The following is a 20,951-nucleotide window of genomic DNA, read 5'->3' as shown; positions in this document are numbered from 1 at the left end:
TCATCGTATGCAGCATATCCCCGCTGAGGGCTAAAGCGAATATCTCGACTGTCATAGAGTAAGGGTCTTTCATAGTCTTGCTGCTGATGATAACTTGGCCGGGGGCTCCCTTGTGGTCTGTGATGACTGCTACTGGAACGTAGAGGAGATCTTCCTCTGAAGTAGGGCTCATCAGAAGCAGTGAAATGTTGATAGCAAGAAGACGACAAATATTGATTATCTTTAGCTCTGTCTACTGAAGGTGATCGTCGACGATAGGCAAAGTGATGTTCTGGAGATGAAAAAGAACTGGTATAATGAGACTTCGGCTGTGTCAGCATAGTAATAACAGACTGAAGTTTGTCTACTTTCAGATGGAGATCACTGAGCTGCACTGCAAGCATATTGGTGGACTCTGTCTTGAGGCTGTGTACCACGGCAGCTTGAGGCAGAGCAAACGACTCAGTGGCTGCAGGACGTGCTCTCTCACACCGACCAGCTACTTTAATCGCATCTTCAAGTGTAGTAACACCAAACTCATACAGCTTAGCTTGCAATGCAAGTTCAAGTCCAGCTATAAAACGTTGCAAAATTTCACCTTTGATGGCTGATTCTCCATAGTCCGGAAAAGCTTGGTGAACAAGGCGAGTCAATTTGCAGCATACACTTCCAATGGCTCGTTACTCAGACGCGGTCTGGCATTCAAGTAAGTTTGAAAGGTTCTTAATAGCTGTTTTTGATTGAAAACTGCAGCTAATTTGCTACAAGTGGTGTCATAATTAGCTTTTATGTCATCCGACAAACTATCCCAGTAACTGAATGCAGCACCTGCCAATCTTGAAGGAAGTACTTTGGCAGGCTGAGGTTTGTCCATACCTGAGGTCTCACAACACACTTGAAAACAACGAGCCCACTGAGAAAAGCTTTCGTTGCCATCTCCAGTGAAGTCTGGAGGTAAAACAGCTCTGAAGTGCACTTGCGGGTTTGTGACATTGTCCTCTGCCATGTTTGAAAAGAGTGAAGTCAATGCAGTGTTGTATCAGTTAAATCCAGCAAAGTATTTTATTGATAGATGGTTTGCAGGTTAGACTTAGTGTAGTGAAGGTCGATGAACAATTAGTTATTTTTTATTTTTCAGTCTTATTTGCAATACTGTCTCCTTTGGTTCTGAGGCTATGTGCAGTTACCGAAGTCCGCCAGAGGAGGGAGTGACGTGCACACGAGTCAGAAAAGTGAATGCTGTTCAATCCTGGCAATAAGCCAACTTCTAATAGTCTAGTTGCAAACGTCTTCTTTTACTTTTATTTTCTCTTTTTCCGAAATAAAATGAAAGAAACCGATAACTGAACATGAAATGAAAACTCACACGATGGTGAAAACAACAAAATTGCTCTAAAGTTAAAAATAGACCATCAGAATACAGTCCATGTAATTGAAACGGTACGTAAAGCAAAACGCATTTCAGTCTAAATGAATCCACTAGTACAAATGATCCAGCATATATGATGAAAGGGCAGCGATTATCATATATTTTAGTCTGTCACCATACCAGTCCAACAGCAACTTCTCCAAAGACGCCGGAGACAACCACCGCTGCCACCAATAAATATGTAAGGCGTGGGATTTTAGATGCCCGTGGGTTGATGTGAATAAAGACGATGGACTTGAAAATATCGACAGCTAGTAATGTCAGGATCCTGCCCTGACAGTCTTGTCTGTCCTGTCTTTGTTTAATGTATCCTTGTTTATTTTGTGCCTGAGCACATGGCTGTGTCTTTGTTTGTGTTGGCCATGTGCTCCTCTTGTCCTGCCTCCTCATTTTCAATCACCACACCCCCTTGTTTAGTCCAATTGTGTTCACCTGATCCTTGTGTGCTCTGATCCCTTTATATTGTGCTCATTTCCCTCTAGTCTTTGCTGGTTCGTTTTGTGTGTGAATTTGCCATGCTATTGTCTTTAGTCTTGTTAGAGCTTACTATTTAGTATATTGCATCCAGTCTGGTTTTCCTCTTGTTAGTTCTAGTTTTTGTTCTTGTGTTTAGTCTATAATTAGTTAGAGTCTTAGTGGTTTAGTTATTTTATTTTAGTTCCTGAACTTTTTGATTTTCTTATTTCATTTTCTTTCTAGTTTTCAGCAAGGCTGCTGTCTTGTTTTTCTTTATATTTTGTTTGTAGTTCGAGTCGCTTTTTCCTATTGGTATCCTTTTTGTTTTCACAAGTTCCAGTTTTTTCTAGTATTTTATTATGTTTTTCCTTTCAGTTTTATTTCCCTATAGTCACAGTTTTGCAAGTTTTTACTTTTGATCTGTGTATCTCTTGTCTCTCCTGTTGTCCTGTATGTGAGTGTGTCTGTCGAGTTGGTTCCTGCCCTGCTTCCTGAGTCCTCCCTGGTCGCTGATTCTTCTGACCTGGCAGGCATTTTGGTGCGTCAAGAGTCACCATCCCCAGGGCCAAGCCTGTGGTTCCTTGAGCTGCTACCTAGTCCCCTTTTGCCACAGTCTGGAGCTACCCCCATCCCGACCAGCCCGTTCTCCTGTCGTGTGCCCTGCCTTATTGTGTGGACAGTCTTCCTGCCTCATCCTTTTGTGCTCTCATTTTGTTAATAAACACTGTTTCCCCTGTCCATTCTGCATTTGGGTCCACCCTTAACAAACCGTGACAAGTAACTTTTATTGAGCAGAGTCCTAGAACTGGGAAGGAAAGCAGCACTAATCTCCGTGCCCGCCACACTCTACTCCCCCTTCTTCTTTTCCTCCCCGCACATTACAAGACCCTCCTTCTCGGAGGGCGCAACACCAAAATAAAAGTCCTTGACAAAAATATGCAGAAATAGAATACAATGAATATTAAACAAAGAACTTCACACCATCTTAAGCCTGACCTTGAATACCTGTATAGTTTTGTAATCGATCTATGAGTATGTCATGATCTATAGCAGGGGTGGTGAACGTCAGTCCTGGAGAGCCACAGCCCTGCAGAGTTTTGCTTCAACCCTAATCAAACACAACTGTACAAGCTAATCAAGGTCTGAAGGGTTACTAGAAAGCTACAGGCAGGTGAGTTTTAATTAGGGTTGGAGCTGAACTCTGCAGCGCTGCGGCTCTCCAGGACCGGAGTTCGCCACCGCTGATCTATAGTGTCGAACGCAGCACTAAGATCAAGTAAAACTAGCAATGAGATGCAGCCTTGGTCTGACGCAAGAAGCAAGTCATTTGTAATTTTAACAAGTGCAGTTTCTGTGCTATGGTGGGGCCTGAAACCTGACTGAAATTCTTCATAGAGATCTTTTTTTGCAGGAAGGAGTTGCAGCACCGCCGCCACGACCAGTCTGACGGGGCTGGTCATGCTTATAACAGTAGCTTGGTCGGTTCTCTCGGTTGGTTGTGCATCTTTTTCTTCCACACTTTTTCCTTCCACTCAACTTTCTGTTAACATGCTTGGATACAGCACTCTGTGAACAGCCAGCTTCTTTGGCAAGGAATGTTTGTGGCTTACCCTCCTTGTGAAGGGTGTCAATGATTGTCTTCTGGACAACTGTCAGATCAGCAGTCTTCCCCATGATTGTGTAGCTTAGTGAACCAAACTGAAAGACCATTTTGAAGGCTCAGGAAACCTTTGCAGGTGTTTAGAGTTGATTAGCTGATTGGCATGTCACCATATTCTAATTGGTTGAGATAGTGAATTGATGGTTTTTTTTGTTAAATGTGAGCCAAAATCATCACAATTAAAAGAAACAACGACTTAAACTACTTCAGTCTGTCTGCATTGAATTTATTTAATACACAAGTTTCACAATTTGAGTTGAATAACTGAAATAAATGAACTTTTCCACGACATTCTAATTTATTGAGATGCACCTGTATAACTTATAACATTACCCTCCATGTGGTCAGTCTGCACAAGATCAACAAGCTTGTTTGCTTTGCGACCCCTTTAAATACATGATAAGCATTCGATCTATGTCAGAGCGTCCACAAATCTTTCTACAGCGTTGTTGGCAGGGTGGCCAGAGCGTTTTTTGATGCTCTCGACGGCGGCAGTGTGAATATAACAGGCCGCTCCAGATCCAGGAGTGCTGCTTTCACCCAGACGGCTGCTCAGGAGGTTGGGAGACACAGCTCTGGTGATGGTGCTCAGGAACTGCTGCCAAACCCCAACCAGCCACTGAGCCAAGAGCTGCCTGGATATATTGCACCTCTGCCTTCCGATTTGGCCGTTTCTGAGTCCACAGATCAGCCTCACAGGAAGAGGAAGTGGCAGAGTGGCAGCCAGGAGGCTTAATGTCCGTCCACCTCATATAGAAGAGCAGCCAAACGCTCTCGCAGAGGTCAGAACAGACTGATATTAAAGACCTTATGACTCCATTATTAAAGGATTTGTCACTGAAAATGTTCTTCAGCTGAATTATAGTACAGGTTTAGCAGCATGTTTTCTGTTAAAGACGTTTCTTGTGATCTTGTGTGATGCAGAAGTGTATGCAAAGGGCCCATTGCTGAGGCGAGGCGGATTCCGCTCTGTATATGCTGGGACCCGCAGGTCTGATGGACTGCCAGTAAGACAGTTTCTTCCTTTCTTTATTCAAACAGACTTTAGAAATATTGATGTCAGTAAATATCATCTGTAAAAAATTAGTCAGTGTGATTTACATCTGTCTACAGGTTGCCATCAAGTACATCTCCAAAAGCAGCACACAAAAGAGGCTGAAAGTTGTAAGTTCAATGTGAATCTGTTGTTCTGTTTCATCTGCATTCAGCGCTGGGTATAATGGAGCGTTTGTCCTGCAGTAAGGTCAGGGTCGGCTGCTGCTGGAGGTGGCATTGATGACACTGGTCAATTCAGCTCCTGCCTGCCCCAACGTCCTGCAGCTGCTGGAGTGGTTTGACCGTCCCGGACGCTACACCTTGATCCTGGAGCGTCCGGTTCCTTGCCAAGATCTCCAGAGTTTCTGTGAGGAGAACGGATGTCTGGATGAGAGTCTGGCCAAGAAAGTCCTGCTGCAGCTGTCTGATCACCGCATTGAGACACTGCAAGAGCCGCAGAGTCCTGCACCGGGACGTCAAACCAGAGAACCTGCTGATCTCCACAGACTCGCATGACATCAAGCTGCTGGACTTCGGTTGTGGAAATCTGCTAAAAGACTCCTTTGCAGGTTGGTCTGTGTTTGTTTGTGAACTTTTGACGATCAGCCAAAGGGAATCAGTTTGGACTGGAATCTTTTCAGACGATGTTTGTGGTCTTGTTGGGTCACTCAGGCACCCTTGAATACGCCCCTCCTGAGTGGTTTCGTAAGCACCGCTATCATGCAGGACTGGCTACTGTTTGGTCAGTGGGGGTGACACTCTACAACATCCTGTGCGCTTGTTTCCCCTTCAGAGGTGCATGGAGGGTCACCTACAAAAGCAGACTGCACTTCCCTAGAGAGCTGTCTACAGGCAAGAGATAGAAATCACGTCCAGATCCAGGTGAAGTGTGTTGTTGTGTTTCTGAAGACTGTGTTGTGTGTAACAGAGTGCCGTCAGCTGATCCACTGGTGTCTCGGTGCATCGGTGTCAGATCGACTCAGTTTAGATGACATTTAGTGCCACCCCTGGTTACACTGAACAGGTGGCCAGTGACACACACTTATCTGATTCACAGCAGTCATGGCTGGATTGTCTTGTTAGGATAAATGCTTTTGATTATTTGTATAGGGTGAGCAGGAGTGACACAGGAAGTGCAGAGAACAGCTTCCTGATCACCTACAGAGAGAGATCATGGACTAATGGCCGCCATTCGATTAAGTGTTTTGATCCTCTGCTCCAGACTGTGAGGAGCTCTGTGTGGATGCTGAAGGAGCTGAGCACTTAAGTTCTTAAGCTAAACCAACTATTAAACCCTTAAGTAAGTTGAAATGAAGACTGCCCAACCAATAAAAAAAAAAACTTACCTACCCTCTCCTGGATATATTATATAAATTGTTTTGTTGAGTGCATTTGGTTGCCTTGTGTATTTAGCATTTTTAGTGTTGACAACTTCTTTTTTGGGTTATTTTAGTATGAGCAGTGGCTGGCATTTATTATTAGTCATTTTTTGTCAGACATATGTGAATCTTTTAAGATAACATTAGGATACGAGTAAGCCATGACAATAGTAGCACATAAATGTATTCGACGTTAATGGAGCCAAAATTAAGCTCAGAAAACTGATTAATGCTACTATAAATGTACTCAACATAACAACACGAGTTAACATTTACTGAAATGTGCTGCAAATATACTCTCATATATTTATACATATTTATGGCTGGACATTTTTCAGTGCTTTGTAAATAGTAGAAAAGCTTAGTAAAAACTTTACTTGCATTTTTATAACATTATGTTATCCTCAGGTAATCAAAATTTCTACACACACTTGTCATCATACCCAGATCAGCCCAAACAAAGCTTAATGTAGTAGAAATATCCCTATCTAGTGGATCATAATTAAGCTTTATGAAAACCGAGCTCAATTAATTTGATAATTTGACATTAAACACAAAAATACTAAAAAGTAGGAAAATAATGTTTGTGTTTTAAACATATTTACCTATAAATCTTTGGAGCTCTCAAAGTGTGAAACTTACCCTCTCCATTTCCCATTGAATCGCTGTTGCAAACCCTTAATACATACAGTCTTATAACCGATAGATGGCGCTGTGGCATTTATGGGAAAATTGTACTTATTTACTTAGATAAATAAGTTTCTTAAAATTATACTGGATACATAAAAAAAGGAAATGTGCCGCATGGCGCCAAGTGAAAGGGATTAATACTAAAACTCCAATATTAAGAGTTCAGTAAAGTGATTAAAAATATGCAGGAAGAATAAAGAGAATCTACCACATGAACGCTATGCTTTGTATTTGATATGCTATTGTAGAACACATAAAGGCCAGAGAAGAGCACATGTTCTACTCCGGCCTAACATGATTCAACAGGTTGATAAATGAATTTGACGCAAATATAGGAAACCTGTAATAAAATGGGCTTAAAGGCATTATGTAATTTAAAAAAATGCTAGTTCAAAGATTGTGATAGACAGATTGTGATAGGCCTATGCACTGAACTTGCCATTTGTTCTTGTAGATTGAAATTCCTACTGTTAGGGGAACGATGTAATGACAAGCAGAGACTTCATTATACTGTCGACTGACGTAAAGTGATGTGGCAACGTGATAAGTGCATGAGTGCATACTAATAACTCAGCCCTATGCATTTTGTATGTTTCCGGATTTTTAATATCACGCAATGGGAAAAATTATGTTTTAGTGACAGCTTACATAGAGGCTTACATAGATTACTATCATGGATATTTATGAGGTGCCGCTGAGGAAAGCCCCAGTTGCAAGTTGATGTCCTTTATGAACTCTGTCTACATTCTATCTTTAGATTATTAAAATATTCTCCACACTAAGAAAAAAAATGGTTCTTTTAAGAACGGTTCACTGAAAGCTGAGAAGAAGAAAAACCTGGAACCTTTTTTAAGAGTGTATGAGCTTAAGTTACTGAAGGCCTGCCCAAGGAACCCCCCTCACTTCTATTTATGTGAGAAAATTAGATTTCAAGGATGTTGGTCATGCTTTTGGACAGTTTCAGAACTCACTTTGTCCACTAGAGGTCGATGGAGCTGCAAATTTAGGGAAATATTGAATTATTGAATACATATATTAGTGATATTAATATTGAATTAGTGATATTAATAGTGGAATGTGGACTTGTGCACATCTAACAAAAATAGAAGGGCTTCTTTAACTAATAGCTATATGTAATAATTTAAGGGAATACAATACTGACATTGATTACCAAATCACAATAATCACGAAAGTTTTGAAAAGCCATTAAGACTGCATTTCCCAGCGCCCTTATAATAAAACACCCCAGTTATGAAAGGACTCAGAAGAGGATGAAGGGAGGAATGCGTGATCGTGTCGTCAGTGGTGCACCTGCGAGGCGCTCTGTCGCATCATCTCACTGGCGCTGCTTTAGAATGAACGAAAGCGCACGGAGCCGCCGGATCGCAACATTCTTAAACAGAATGAACGCTGAACATACGAGGACCACGTCCGCTCTTCTCGCGGAGGATCTGTTGTCTTAAGTTTGCGAATGATTCGTTCAGCTCTGCACTCACATAAATGAGCGTTCAACACGCGCGTCTCTCTCATTTTATTTACAGATGACCGTAGCGGCAGCAATGGCAGGGTCAAATATGGTCTTTTCCGATGTTGAAAGTTTTCTAGACGAGCACCCGGAATTATTAGAGGACTATCTGAACAGAAAAGGCAAGGCAAGTATGGTGGAAAAGTGGCTGAAGAAGCGCAACGCGACTAAAACTCCGGCGAACTCCAGCGCGGAAGCGGAGAAAGCGGCGAACGCGTGCGGCAAAGACAGCTGGGCGAGCAGAAGCGACGGGCTGCAGAGACGAGCGTCGCAGAAAGAGCTGCGGAAAACCTTCGCCAGGTCTAAAGCCATCAACGCCAACAGGACTTACGACGAACACGTTAACTCCAGAGCCCAGGAGCCGCTGACCAGCATGAGGAGACGCGCGCTGCTGCGTAAAGCCAGCTCTCTGCCGCCAACCACCGCGCACATCCTCTCCGCGCTGCTGGAGTCCCGGGTCAACATCCCTCAGTACCCCTCCACCGCCGTAGACTACAAATACTACCTGAAGGAGCACAACGAGAGGGAGTTCTTCCTGGAGCTCGTCAAAGACATCTCCAACGACCTGGTTTTGACCAGTCTCAGCTACAAGATCCTGGTGTTTGTGTGCATCATGGTGGATGCTGACCGCTGCTCCCTGTTCCTGGTGGAGGGACCAGCCAATAAAAAGACTCTGGTGTCCAAGTTCTTTGATGTTCATGCTGGAACCACAGTTTTGCCCTCTCTCAGTAAATCAGATGAGGTGCAGGTGCCCTGGGGAAAGGGCATCATTGGATATGTGGCTGAACATGGGGAAACTGTCAACATTCCCGATGCATATCAGGTGAAAGCAGGGATAAAATGTTTCTTGTCCAAAACAAAATCATTAAGGATATGCACACGACTAATTTGGAGCCACAGTTATAAAGGGATCAAAGTAACAGTCAAATAAGATCCTGTTGGATAAAGTGAAATTCACATTCATTTCAATTCATTTTTATAGAACTCCTACAGCACTTCTGGGTGGTTTAGGAAAACTTAGATTAGTTTTTTTGGACTATAGGATCCATGGTGAGGTCTTTCACATAATCAGATGAGGTGCAGGTGCCCTGGGGAAAGGGCATCATTGGATATGTGGCTGAACATGGGGAAACTGTCAACATTCCCGATGCATATCAGGTGAAAGCAGGGATAAAATGTTTCTTGTCCAAAACAAAATCATTAAGGATATGCACACGACTAATTTGGAGCCACAGTTATAAAGGGATCAAAATAACAGTCAAATAAGATCCTGCTGGATAAAGTGAAATTCACATTCATTTCAATTCATTTTTATAGAACTCCTACAGCACTTCTGGGTGGTTTAGGAAAACTTAGATTAGTTTTTCTGGACTATAGGATCCATGGTGAGGTCTTTCACATTACATCTATTTTCCAGATGGAAAATTAACCCCTTAAGTGCCACCCCCCATTTTTGAACATAGACGTGAAAGTGCACTATCCAAACTTAAATTATTATAATTCATGAAAACTTTGGAATACAGAACTAAGGTTGAACTCCCTTTTAAGAAGACAATCTGCAGATTACTGCAGAAGTGGAATCATTTCAAAATATTAAAGTATCAAAAAGTTATAGAAGTTTAAATGTACTGTAAATAAAATGCACTGTACCAATTTTTTTATTTTATATAAAGTAAATATTTTACAAAATATTTTTGAATCCAAAATTGATATAAAATTAAAGCCTTATGTCTAAATAATTTATGTTCCAAATTTGAAGTTGACAAAAAAAGATTGAGGTTCCTGTGAGATTTTATTTAGGGCGTTATACCACAAACAGCCACCGGATTCTATAGAATTTTTGTTGATGCATTTTTCTGTCACAAAGGTCTAAATTTATCTGTCAATATTACTTCTATCAAAAAATAACCACCAAATATGGAATCTTGAGACTCAGACCTTTCCAAATATATGTATTTTGTCAAGATTATACATACTTTTGATTCTAAAAGACCGTAATACATTTTGTAATATGACACTTGACTTCACCCACTAAGGGGAGGAGACCGCTAAAATATTTTAAAGTACAATTTCCATGGTAAAGCAATGTCCGATTTTAAAATGGGTTTCACAGAATGAATTCTGAGGTTTAAAGCTTTCAAATTATATATAATTTATGATGATTACTAAAATATGTGATAGAGAAAAAATACAACAACAAAAAAAGACTGCCGTTGGGCCCACCTGTGGGCCGGTGGCACTTAAGGGGTTTTAATTATCTAGACAGGAAAGTATTTTATGGAGACAGTTATTGATGATGAAACTCAACATTCCTGATGCATATACTTAAAGGAACACTCCACTATTTTTGTGATGCATTTTGCTGCAATGATATTACGCAGCGCCTGAAAATAGGCTAACTTCCGTCAACATAACCAACGTGACCACCTGCTTGCACAGGGAGTGTGCTGGGGCCTATTTTCAGGCACTGTGTAATATCATTGTGCCTACTGCACCCATGGTACGGCAGCAAAGTTCCTTGTTTATTACGCCGCAATGAGAGTATAGTTCCTAGCCATATCGGCCAGGAAAATCGCAACTTTTCATTTTCCGTCGGTCTTACTACAGAAGAGTCAAGTTTCAAATAGGAAAAATATAGAAACTCTTTGGTCATTTTTGAGCGAGATGCTAACGGTCTAATCAGATTCAATGATCTATGCTAAGCTACAGCTAAAAGTGCTACCGCCAGACCCGGAGATCGGCTGAATGGATTGGAAAACTGTTTAACTCTAGGGGAGTTGGAAAATGAGCCTATTTTCAAAAATAGTGGAGTGTTCCTTTAAGGATTGGTTCCAAATAATGATCTAAATTCCTTTGGGATGAGGGTAACCCTAAGGTATTTTTTTTGGACTCATTACATTTTCCCATATGGATAATAAATTATCAGATAGACAGGAATGTATTGTACTTATATTGGTGGTGAAACTCAACATTCCCAAGGCCTATCAAGTGTAGCAGGTATAAAATACGAAACAAAGACATTGCTGATGGAAGTTCTGTGATAATTTGGAACAGATGTAAAGGGAGTTAAGTCAATAGTCAAAAAATCTTAAGTGAAATTCCTATTTTTCATGTTTTGTTTAAGGATTGGTTTCAAATAATGATAGAAATTCCTTTGGGATTAGGACAATTATTTTACTATACAATAGGATCCATGGTGAGATCCCTCACATTCCATTTTCCCATAGAGATCATTACTTGTCACATAGACAGGAAAGTTTTGACAGCTATTGATAGTGAAAAGATCCTGTTGGATGAAGAAAAATTAATGTTGTAAACTGAGAGACAGTAGTAAAAGTACCTAAAACCTCCTAACCCCAGATGAATTTCTATAACTCCAAAGTAATAGTCAAGTAACTCTTACTTTGATCTGTTAAAATTTTTCCAATTTATCACAGAAATTCCACTGGGATTATTAAACTTTGGGGCATCTGTTGAGAGGCCAGTCACATTACATTTGACCATATCAATAATTACTTATCAGATAGAATAGGAAGGATGTTTAGTGAGATCACTTTTGATGTGGAAACAGCAAACATTCTTGATGCGTAACAGGTAAAGCAGGAATAAAATAATTGTTTCTAGTTTAAAGATGTGCACAGATTTGCTAATGGAATGTCTGTTATTATTTGGAATCAATCCTAATGGGAGAAAAAATTAGAATCTTCTGAGAATCAAGCAAGATCCCACTGGATATTCTAAAAAATCTTATATCACTGTTCGTAGTCTACATCATAATAAACAGTAAATCACAGGTTTGATGTTTTTTTGGGCTAGGATGGGAGACTGGTCAAACCAGTTAAGACCAGCAAACCATTTTAGCTTTTATTTTCTTCCCTAGTAGGATTGTATTTGTTTCTTAAACGATGCTCATTTGATGCCAGCTGAAATTCAATTAGGGTTAGGAAGCATTAGCATTTTTTTGACTGTTGCATCTATGCAACTATGGCGAGGTCACTCGCATGACATTTTCCCATAAGGATAATGACTTGTCACACAGACAGGAGAGTATTTTATTGTGACCCTGAGTGACGTTTTTGGTTTGATTATTCCCTGAGATCCATAAAAGGCCTTAGTGAAATAATGAGTTGTGTGAGAGTATCTGAGTATTGATTACTGAATCGATCAGCTCAGACATACTTCATCCTCTCCGTTCTACAGTTATAGTCCTGATGCTATGATGATGATGTTGATGCCAGCTCGCAGTTCTCTAATTAGTCTGTCAATCGGTTTGCCTTTTCATTTAGCAAGCAGAGCAGATCATTAAAACTGCATTATTTATATCAGTAAACTCAGCATTTCAGAGACCATTCAAACACGAGATGGAAACATGGGCATGAACAATGCAAATGTGGCTTAGCATGAACATTATTAGGTAATATTAATTAAAAACACTAACACTTTGTAATAGCTTTCATTAATAAGTCATTAACTGCATTATATATGAATAGCTACATAGATTATGTGCTTCAAAATATGAATAAGTAAAAACGGAATTAAAGTTTCATGGTATATATTTGAACGAACTAATCTGTTAAGATTTATTTAATGTTAATGTTTGTTAATGTTAAAATACTGTTAAGATACACTGCCAGTCAAAAGTTTGGAATAGTTAATAAGTAAGCTGCATTTATTTGATAAATAATAAACTGTAAAATTGTGAAATAAATAACTGTTTAAAATAACTGTTTTCTATTGAATGCATTTTCAAATGTGATTTATTCCTGTGATCAAAGCTGAATTTTCAGCATCATTTCTCCAGTCTTCAGTGTCACATGATCTTCAGAAATCATTCTATTATGCTGATTTGCTGCTCTAGAATCATTTCTGATTATTATCAATGTTGAAAACAGTTGTACTGCTTCATGTTTATGTGGAAATTGTAATACACTACCATTTAAAGGTCTGGGTAATTTAAAGAAAAAGAAAGAAAGACTAATACTTTTGTTCAACAAGTATGTGTTAAATTGATGAAAAGTGATAAATACATTACATTTAAAAAGTTACAAAAGATTTCTGTTTCAAATAACAGCTGTTCTTTTAACTTTCTATTCATCAAACAATTCTGCAAAAATACAAAATAAAGCCTTGGTAAGAATAAGAAAATCGTAAAAATCTTTCGGTAGTGTGTTATAAAGCAGTGCAGACCAGAAATATTCTACTCCAGGTAGGGTAAGTAGTGTTCTGGTGTAATGTTTCTGTCACTTTCTGTATATTTAGTGCCGCTAGCAGTAGAGCAATGACACACTTCACCTCTAATTAGTTTGGCTTCTCCTAACAGTTATTATAAGTGCTCCCATTCAGCTGAGAGTGACTGTATTTTGACCTCTTCTATAGGACCATCGTTTCAGTGATGAGATTGATAAACTCACCGGATATAAAACCAAGTCTCTGCTGTGCATGCCCATCCACAACAGTGATGGAGAGGTCATCGGGGTCACACAGGCCATCAACAAGAGTCCCAATGGAGCACTTTTCACTGAAGACGACGAAAAGGTACAGCATGCACACGCTCTGTAACAACGGTTTACTCACTGAACCTTATTATAATACATATGTTTACTATTCTTGCCTTCTGGTCTATGTGCTTCTACTATGCTTTTATAAACATTTGACTTCACTTATAGAGACGAAAAACACTGTAGTGTATGGACAAAGGTATTGGGACACACCTCTTAATGATTGAATTCAGATGTTTCAATCAAACCCATTGCCACAGGTGTATAAAATCAAGCACGTAGCCGTGCAGTATGCATTTACAAATATTTGTGACACGTGCTGGCAAAATGAGTCGGAATGCGCACGGGCTAATTTTGAGCTACAGGCAAACAAAAGTGAAAAATGTTGATTTTGAGGTTTTCACAAAAATGAGTTCATTAAGCCCTCGTCTAGCGATCCCAGTGCTCCAAATAATAATTTTAGATGTTTAATTACCTTTATTCGTACGTTTTCTGAGAGGAGTAGCTTTTCTCTGCTCGTTTCTTGCACTGACTGTCATCTGAAGCGCACCGACTGCACGCGATCCCGATACATATACATGTATACACAGAATTACAGTATTTAAGTATTCACGCAAATATAATCTGTTATGTTTTAAGTGAACGTTCGGGGAACTGTTGGGGAAAAACATCTGATGTGTAACATTATATTAGATCCGTGCATTACAGTAGGTCTTAATATAGGCCGCCTCATTAATGTTAATCTAACAATAAAAGAATCACTCGCTGCTCTTGATTGAACTGCTTTTGTATATTTTTAATAATCAATTTATTTGTAATTAACAGACTAAAGGGATTTTTACATTTGATTATTTGGTTTTCTTACTTGAATGCTTTTGTTTATATGTAAAATGAAAAAGGCAATGCATTATTTGTTTCTTTCTTATATTTGTTCTACTGTTTGTTTTTTGTTTTTTGCATCTGTTCTTATTTATAAAAACAAAGATAAAATAAAAATAGCTGTGTTGTGATTATTAATATAGTAATTATCATTAAGAGAAGAACTGGAGGAAAAGATGCAACGTTGCTCTGTGATTTTGCTTTGGAACCTTCAGAAAACTTTAACTCGATTTTTCTCAAAATTGACTTTGCTGACTCTATCGACTTCAAACGGGTCATTTTTCATCCGAGTCCAACAAATCATACTGCATTCTGAGGGTCTTTTAATGGAGAATGTGAACATAAAAACAACAAATTTTTTTTAATTTGCTCATTGTGACTCATTTTGCCAGCACAGGTCACATTTGTGGGAGGAAAAAAATGGGTTGTTTTGAAGAGTTCAGTGAATTCAAGCATGGTTCTATCATAGGATGCCAATAAGTCAATTTGTGAAATTTCATCCCTGCTTGATATTCCACAGTCAACTGTAAGTGGTTTTATTGGAAATCGGAAGCACTTGGGAACAGTAGCAACTGAAGCGGAAGATCATGTAAAGTCAGAGCGGGTCACTGAGTGCTGAGGCACATGATGTGCTAAAGTCACCAACGCTCTGCTGATTCCATAACTGAAGAGCTCCAAAATTCCACTGGCATTAATATGAGCACAAAAACTGTGTGGCAGGAGCTTCACGTCCGAGCAGCTGCATGCAAGCCTCACATCACCAAAAACAATGGCAAGCGTCAGATGGAGTGGAGTAAAGCAGCCACCACTGGACTCTAGAGCAGTGGAAACCTGTTCTGTGGAGTGACGAATCACACTTCTCTGTTTGTCAGTCTGATGAGCGAGTCTGGGTTTGACAGATGCCAGGAGAACATTCCCTGTGTGACTGCATTGTGCCAACTTGGTGGAGGAGAGATAATAGCATGGGGCTGTTTTTCAGGGGTTGGTCTCGGCCCTTTATGTGGTTTATGTGGTCCGGCATCAGTGCCTTACCTCATAAATGCACTACTGGATGAATGGGCAGACATTCCCACAGAAACACTCCGAAATCTAGTGGAAACCCTTTACAGAAGAGTGGAACCTGTTATTGCTCCATAGAGGGGACCAACTCCATATTAATGTCTATTTAAAATGTGATGTCATTAAAGTCCCTGTTGGTGTAATGGTCAGGTGTCCCAATACTTTTGTCCATATAGTGAAACTGTAGCTTGAGCTTATAATAAACAGAACGATATTGTCCATTGGTGTGGACGCTTATATAGATACTATTATAGTAATGTTCTTGGTGTGAGCGGGCCTTAACATTGTGCAAACCCCTGCACACACACACACACACTCACTCACTCACTCACTCACTCACTCACTCACTCACTCACTCACAGAAGCACTGTTTTCTCTTCTTTATTTATAAATATATCATATCAGAATTTGGTTTTATTGTGAGATTTTTGGCTGAATGAGTTACTGTTACAAGAAAACAAGGAGGTACTGTTACTCCAAAAATTACAAAACACACCATAAAAATGTCATAAAAATAGTCTGTATGACTTGTGTGCTCACGTAGACTACTTTTATGATGCTTTTACAGACATTTTTTTTGGGGGATTTGTTTTTTGAGAGTTTGGCAGTATAATCATCATTCTACCTACACTCTTAAAAATAAAGGTGCTTCACCATGCCATAGAAGAACCTTTTAGTCTAAATGGTTCCATAAAGAATGGTTCCATTTTGTTTCACAAAAGGTTCTTTGGGGTGAAAGAAGCTTCTTCAGATTACAAAAAGGTAAGAAAGAGATGGTTCTTTAAAGAACCTTTGACTGAATGGTTCTTTGTGGAACCGAAAATGGTTCTTCTATGGCATCGCTTGAAGAACCTTTTGAAGCACCTTTATTTTTAAGAGTGTAATATCTCATTTTGTGTTTCACAGAAGAAAGAATATTATATGTGGTTGGGATGCCATGCAGTTGGATCATCCAAATAATAAGACAAATAGAATGTCCAGAAATGTATCATAGCAGTCTTATGACTTGCATGGTTTACGGATATAATTGCATTTGATGCTGAAATCTTTTTTTTTCAATGTATTGATTACAGTGTTTGACATCAATGAAGGACAAGCTGTGAGCTTTTATATGGTTAGAAAAAATGCCCAGGTAAAGGTACTAAAGGCTCATGAAAATCAACTCCAGGGAGCAAATATTGTCCCTTAATAAATGTTTTATTAAATTGTATTAAATTGATTTAATACTGAGATATTGTCATAACATGATGCTCATTTTTGTCCACATATTTTGATTCATTAAAAATGACTTAAATGCATCTCTTCTATTAATTTCTGAATGATTTTTGATATTTTTGGGGGGCATAAAGTCAAAAATAATAAACAAAAAAGCTTCTTTAAAAGCTAAACATTATTGAAAAGATAACCTTATTTGTTAGTTTTGCATTATTTTTCAAAATAATTTATTAGAAAAGAATTCACTACTTTGCTGCTCACTAACATTTGAAAAGACTTTTGTCCTGCAACACAGTCATGTTATGCAATGCAACCAACATGCAGAAAAGCATAAAACAGGAAATTATATCATAGAGAGGACCCCTGCAGACTGTGTCAAGGTCAATAAGTCTCTTAAAATGCCAGATAATTTCATCTTTTTATGACAATGCAAAGTCAGTATGACTCCCCATACTTATTCATATAAATAAATATTTTACAAGATTTGTGCTTCATCTTGGGCACTCTTATTTGTTATTGCTCCATTAACACATCATTTTATCTCTGAGCAGAGAAATCTAATAAGGTGTAGAGAGTGAAATTTAGTTTAGTGAATTCAGTAGAGAAGATTGCAGTGATGTATCGTACTTAAAATTGTAGCTTTGCACTGACGTCAAAAACTGTCTGCTTATGTAATGGTCCTGTCATTGGATCACTGTGAGTGGGTAGAGTGTTCATGGCTGTCTGTGTAACGCTGAATAGTTAGTGTTAGCGTTAGTTGTCCTTGTCATCATTTGTTCTGGGTTAAGGTAGTGTGGTCAACCGTGCTATGCTATCATGAAAAAGAAATAAAGTGTCTCATTAATGTTGACCTTCAGTAGCAATGAAGTCTTTATAAACACAGAAGCAGTTCTCATATGGCAGAGTCATTAATCAGCGGCCGCTGCTGAAGTCCCTGAGCCGCGCTGCTCTGTTTACAGGAGCTCAAGTGACACAGGTAATACGCCATCTTTCACAGGGATGTGCGACACGTGTGAAACGTGTTAATGTACCGACTTAAAGGACAGAGTCATTGGAACTTTTTCTCTTTTACTGTCTTTACAAAAGAGTTTCTTTGGAGTTGTATCATGGTAGTACCATGGCATTCTTTGAAATACTTTTGGAGTTCCATGTACAGTATCATAACACATGAATATGTAATCATTTGAACGTATCATGGAACACAGTAGTTGTGTAAGCATTATTAGTGCTGCTTGCTAATGCAATCATTACTATTTAGCCCCGTTCACACCGACAGTCACTGTGTTTTTAGCAAACATTCCCACTCTTTAGCAGTTGGCGCATCAATGTCTGTAGTGGCATTTGTGATTCTTGTGATCAAGTTACAGTGGTTAATAGCTCAGTGGAGCCTTATGAAAAAGAAAAAGCACTTAATTGTATTGATTGTGCACATGTTTAAAATAACTGTACTTGCAGATACTATTATAATAATGAAATAAAAGGCCTCTTAAGTGTACTTAGAGAGAAACTTTCATGACTGTTTATTAACACACTTAAGTATACTTTTAAAAAAGTGCACTTTGTAATATTGTCAAACTAAAGGTTTTACTTCTAATATTATGTTTAATCACTGACTAACATACTAAAGCACATGTAAAGACTAGATTATCATTTTAACTGTAGTATTATTCAGTGTTACATTTAAAGTTAATCTAATTAAATGTACCAAATGGCAACTTTATCTTTTATCAAATGTGTCGTTACAAATATATTTAAATACATGACATACAAGTTTCAGTAGAATTGACATTAAAGTATATTTTAACCATAAATGCTTGCCACTGCATTCAGCAGTACACTTTAACCATATTTCATATTGAATTAACTATGAAATTAGTGGGTGAAAAAAGCACCAATTGCGTTTAATATCAATTTAAACTATAATACATTTGAATTTAATTGCAGTTTACTACCAAAGTCTCTGAAAACATTACATTCAATTTGCACTGAAGTATATTCTTTTGATAATAATAAATAATATGTTTGATAATAATAAGTAATCCTTTTAAAAGTCACACCAGACTGAAATAGAGACTTGGAGTTGGACTTTTGATTTGGACCATTTAGCAGCTACTTAGAAGCCACCTAGAACACCTTAGCAACCACATAGCAACACCTTGGCAACTACCTAGAACACTGTAGCACCACGTCAGTGAGTTTTGAAAATTTGACCATTTTGCACCTATATGCATCCTTATATTTTCTGAGGTTTTGTTGAGCTATTGAAGTAGGTAGCCTACATATGCAGACCTCAAGATGCATAATTAACTATGAATGTGAATATGAGCCTAGTTGTTCTTTCTTATTTTTATTTTTATTTTTTTTATGAATGTTTTCATTGTGTTCTTCTGATTTGATTGGTCCAGTGACGATGGCTCCACACCCCGTCTTTGTGTGGTGAATACACTTATCTTTCATCTGTGTGAATGAAACAGATGCTGTGGGGTTTAAAGCTGAACAGGATGTCTCGTATTTCTCAACGTAAGCAGTGAGCACAGCGCTGACACCGGATATAATGAATGTGTCCAGAGGCGTCCGAGATGCTGATAGGAGTGTGTGTGTGTGTGTGTGTGTGTGTGTGTGGATTTGGTAACGTCTAAATGAGGCATTCTATTATTTTGTAGAAAACATTATTTAACCTTTATCTCAGAGTCACCAGCTACACACTTACAGACTGTAACACTTGATCCATCTAGATATTTAAAAGGATAGTTCATCCAAAAATGAATTTTCTGTCACTATTTACTCACCCTGATATAGTTTTAAACGTGTACATCTTTTTCTTCTGTGAAATACAATAAATGATGTTTCCATTCTCTTGTCCATGTGGCCAAGAGGGAATAAAGCTTCAAAAAGCATCACTGAAGTATCAAACAGTGGTTTGAACACTTTGCATACAATTTGTGTGCTATATTCCAAGTCTTCTAAAGCCATATACGAGCTTTGTGTGAGAGAAAGTGATGACCGGTTTGTGATTCTTTTCAGTGGATTAGTTGATTCTGAATGATTCATTCATACATTGGGCTGTTTTGGTTCTTGATTTTAACTCCCTTAATGATCTAGTTGGTTAATACGTCAGTAGTTAACAGCTTAGTGGACCCTTGTTAAAAAGAAGTGCACTTGATTGTATTAAATGTGCACTTCATAACTTAAAATTGTATTTATATTATATTATATATTTGTGGTGTTTAATCATAATTTTAACTAATGTGTTGTTTAATATTAGATTTAAAGTTAATATTATAAATGTACTACATTGCAACTTCATATGTGTAATTGTGTAATTAAAATGTATTTAAATATATTTAAAAATGTAAAGTTCCTATAGAAATGTCATGACAAGTATATACCATAAATGCATAAATGCTTGTCATGGTTGTACTGTTATGATACTGTAGAGCTCGAAAACATTTTGCATGCATCTCCTTTTGTTTTCCATGGAAAAAGAAAAGCATGTGTGTTTAGAATGACAAGAAGGTGAGCAAATGATGACTGAATTCTTATTTCTGGGTGAACTATCACTTTAACATGTGTTTGTATGACTGCATGTGTGTTGCTATGAGTCTGTATGAACCCCAGATCGAGGTCAGTGCCATGAGATTCCATGTGCTTTTCACTGTACATTAGCATCATGTCATGCATGCTACTAACTGCTGAATTAATGATGAAACTCTTCCCTGTGTGTGAGACTGAGAGGCAGAACAGAGAAAACTCAGCTATTGTTTCCAGCCCACAGAGACAAAGGTGCTACTTTTAGATTCTGTATTGGCAGAACCAAACATTAGTGTTTTCCAAACAGGCTTACAATATGGTAGACGTATTATATATGTTATGAAGAAGTGAGTTTTTGTTCTTTTCATTTTGTGGAGAAACAAATACAAAGACTAGACCCATGGAAGGGATTCAGTTTTAAATTTTAAATTTAAATTTTTATCTTTCCACCTTATTTCTAATGTAAGCATGGCCATTTTAAACTTCAGTGTGCAAGGTTTCCGATGTCAGCCAATTCCAGTTGTCTTAGCTGTCTGTTATGCTGCTTGATGTTCCAAAATGGAATTTGTTATCATATTATTTTCATTTATTATCTCACTCACAAACACTGGGGGTT

General features: G+C 38.4%; 1 protein-coding gene and 1 pseudogene across 1 annotated transcript in view; both read left to right on the top strand.

Moving 5' to 3' along the window:
• The first annotated feature begins 3,862 nt into the window (after window positions 1-3,862).
• LOC107561715 (serine/threonine-protein kinase pim-3-like) lies at window positions 3,863-5,558 on the top strand (annotated as a pseudogene).
• Window positions 5,559-8,042: 2,484 nt separating this feature from the next.
• The window catches only part of LOC107561714 (dual 3',5'-cyclic-AMP and -GMP phosphodiesterase 11A-like), an 83,132-nt gene continuing 70,223 nt past the window's right edge, over window positions 8,043-20,951 (top strand). The window contains exons 1-2 of the mRNA XM_016246189.1: window positions 8,043-8,976; window positions 13,530-13,688. Of these exons, the coding sequence (XP_016101675.1) occupies window positions 8,170-8,976; window positions 13,530-13,688 (966 nt within the window). The 5' untranslated portion in view covers window positions 8,043-8,169. The remainder of the gene's footprint in view (window positions 8,977-13,529; window positions 13,689-20,951) is intronic.

This window comes from Sinocyclocheilus grahami, unplaced genomic scaffold (assembly GCF_001515645.1).
Source record: "Sinocyclocheilus grahami isolate Dianchi unplaced genomic scaffold, SAMN03320097.WGS_v1.1 scaffold789.1, whole genome shotgun sequence".
NCBI lineage: Eukaryota > Metazoa > Chordata > Actinopteri > Cypriniformes > Cyprinidae > Sinocyclocheilus > Sinocyclocheilus grahami.
Note: the sequence above shows the minus strand (reverse complement) of the source record. Positions and strands in the feature narration are given on the sequence as shown.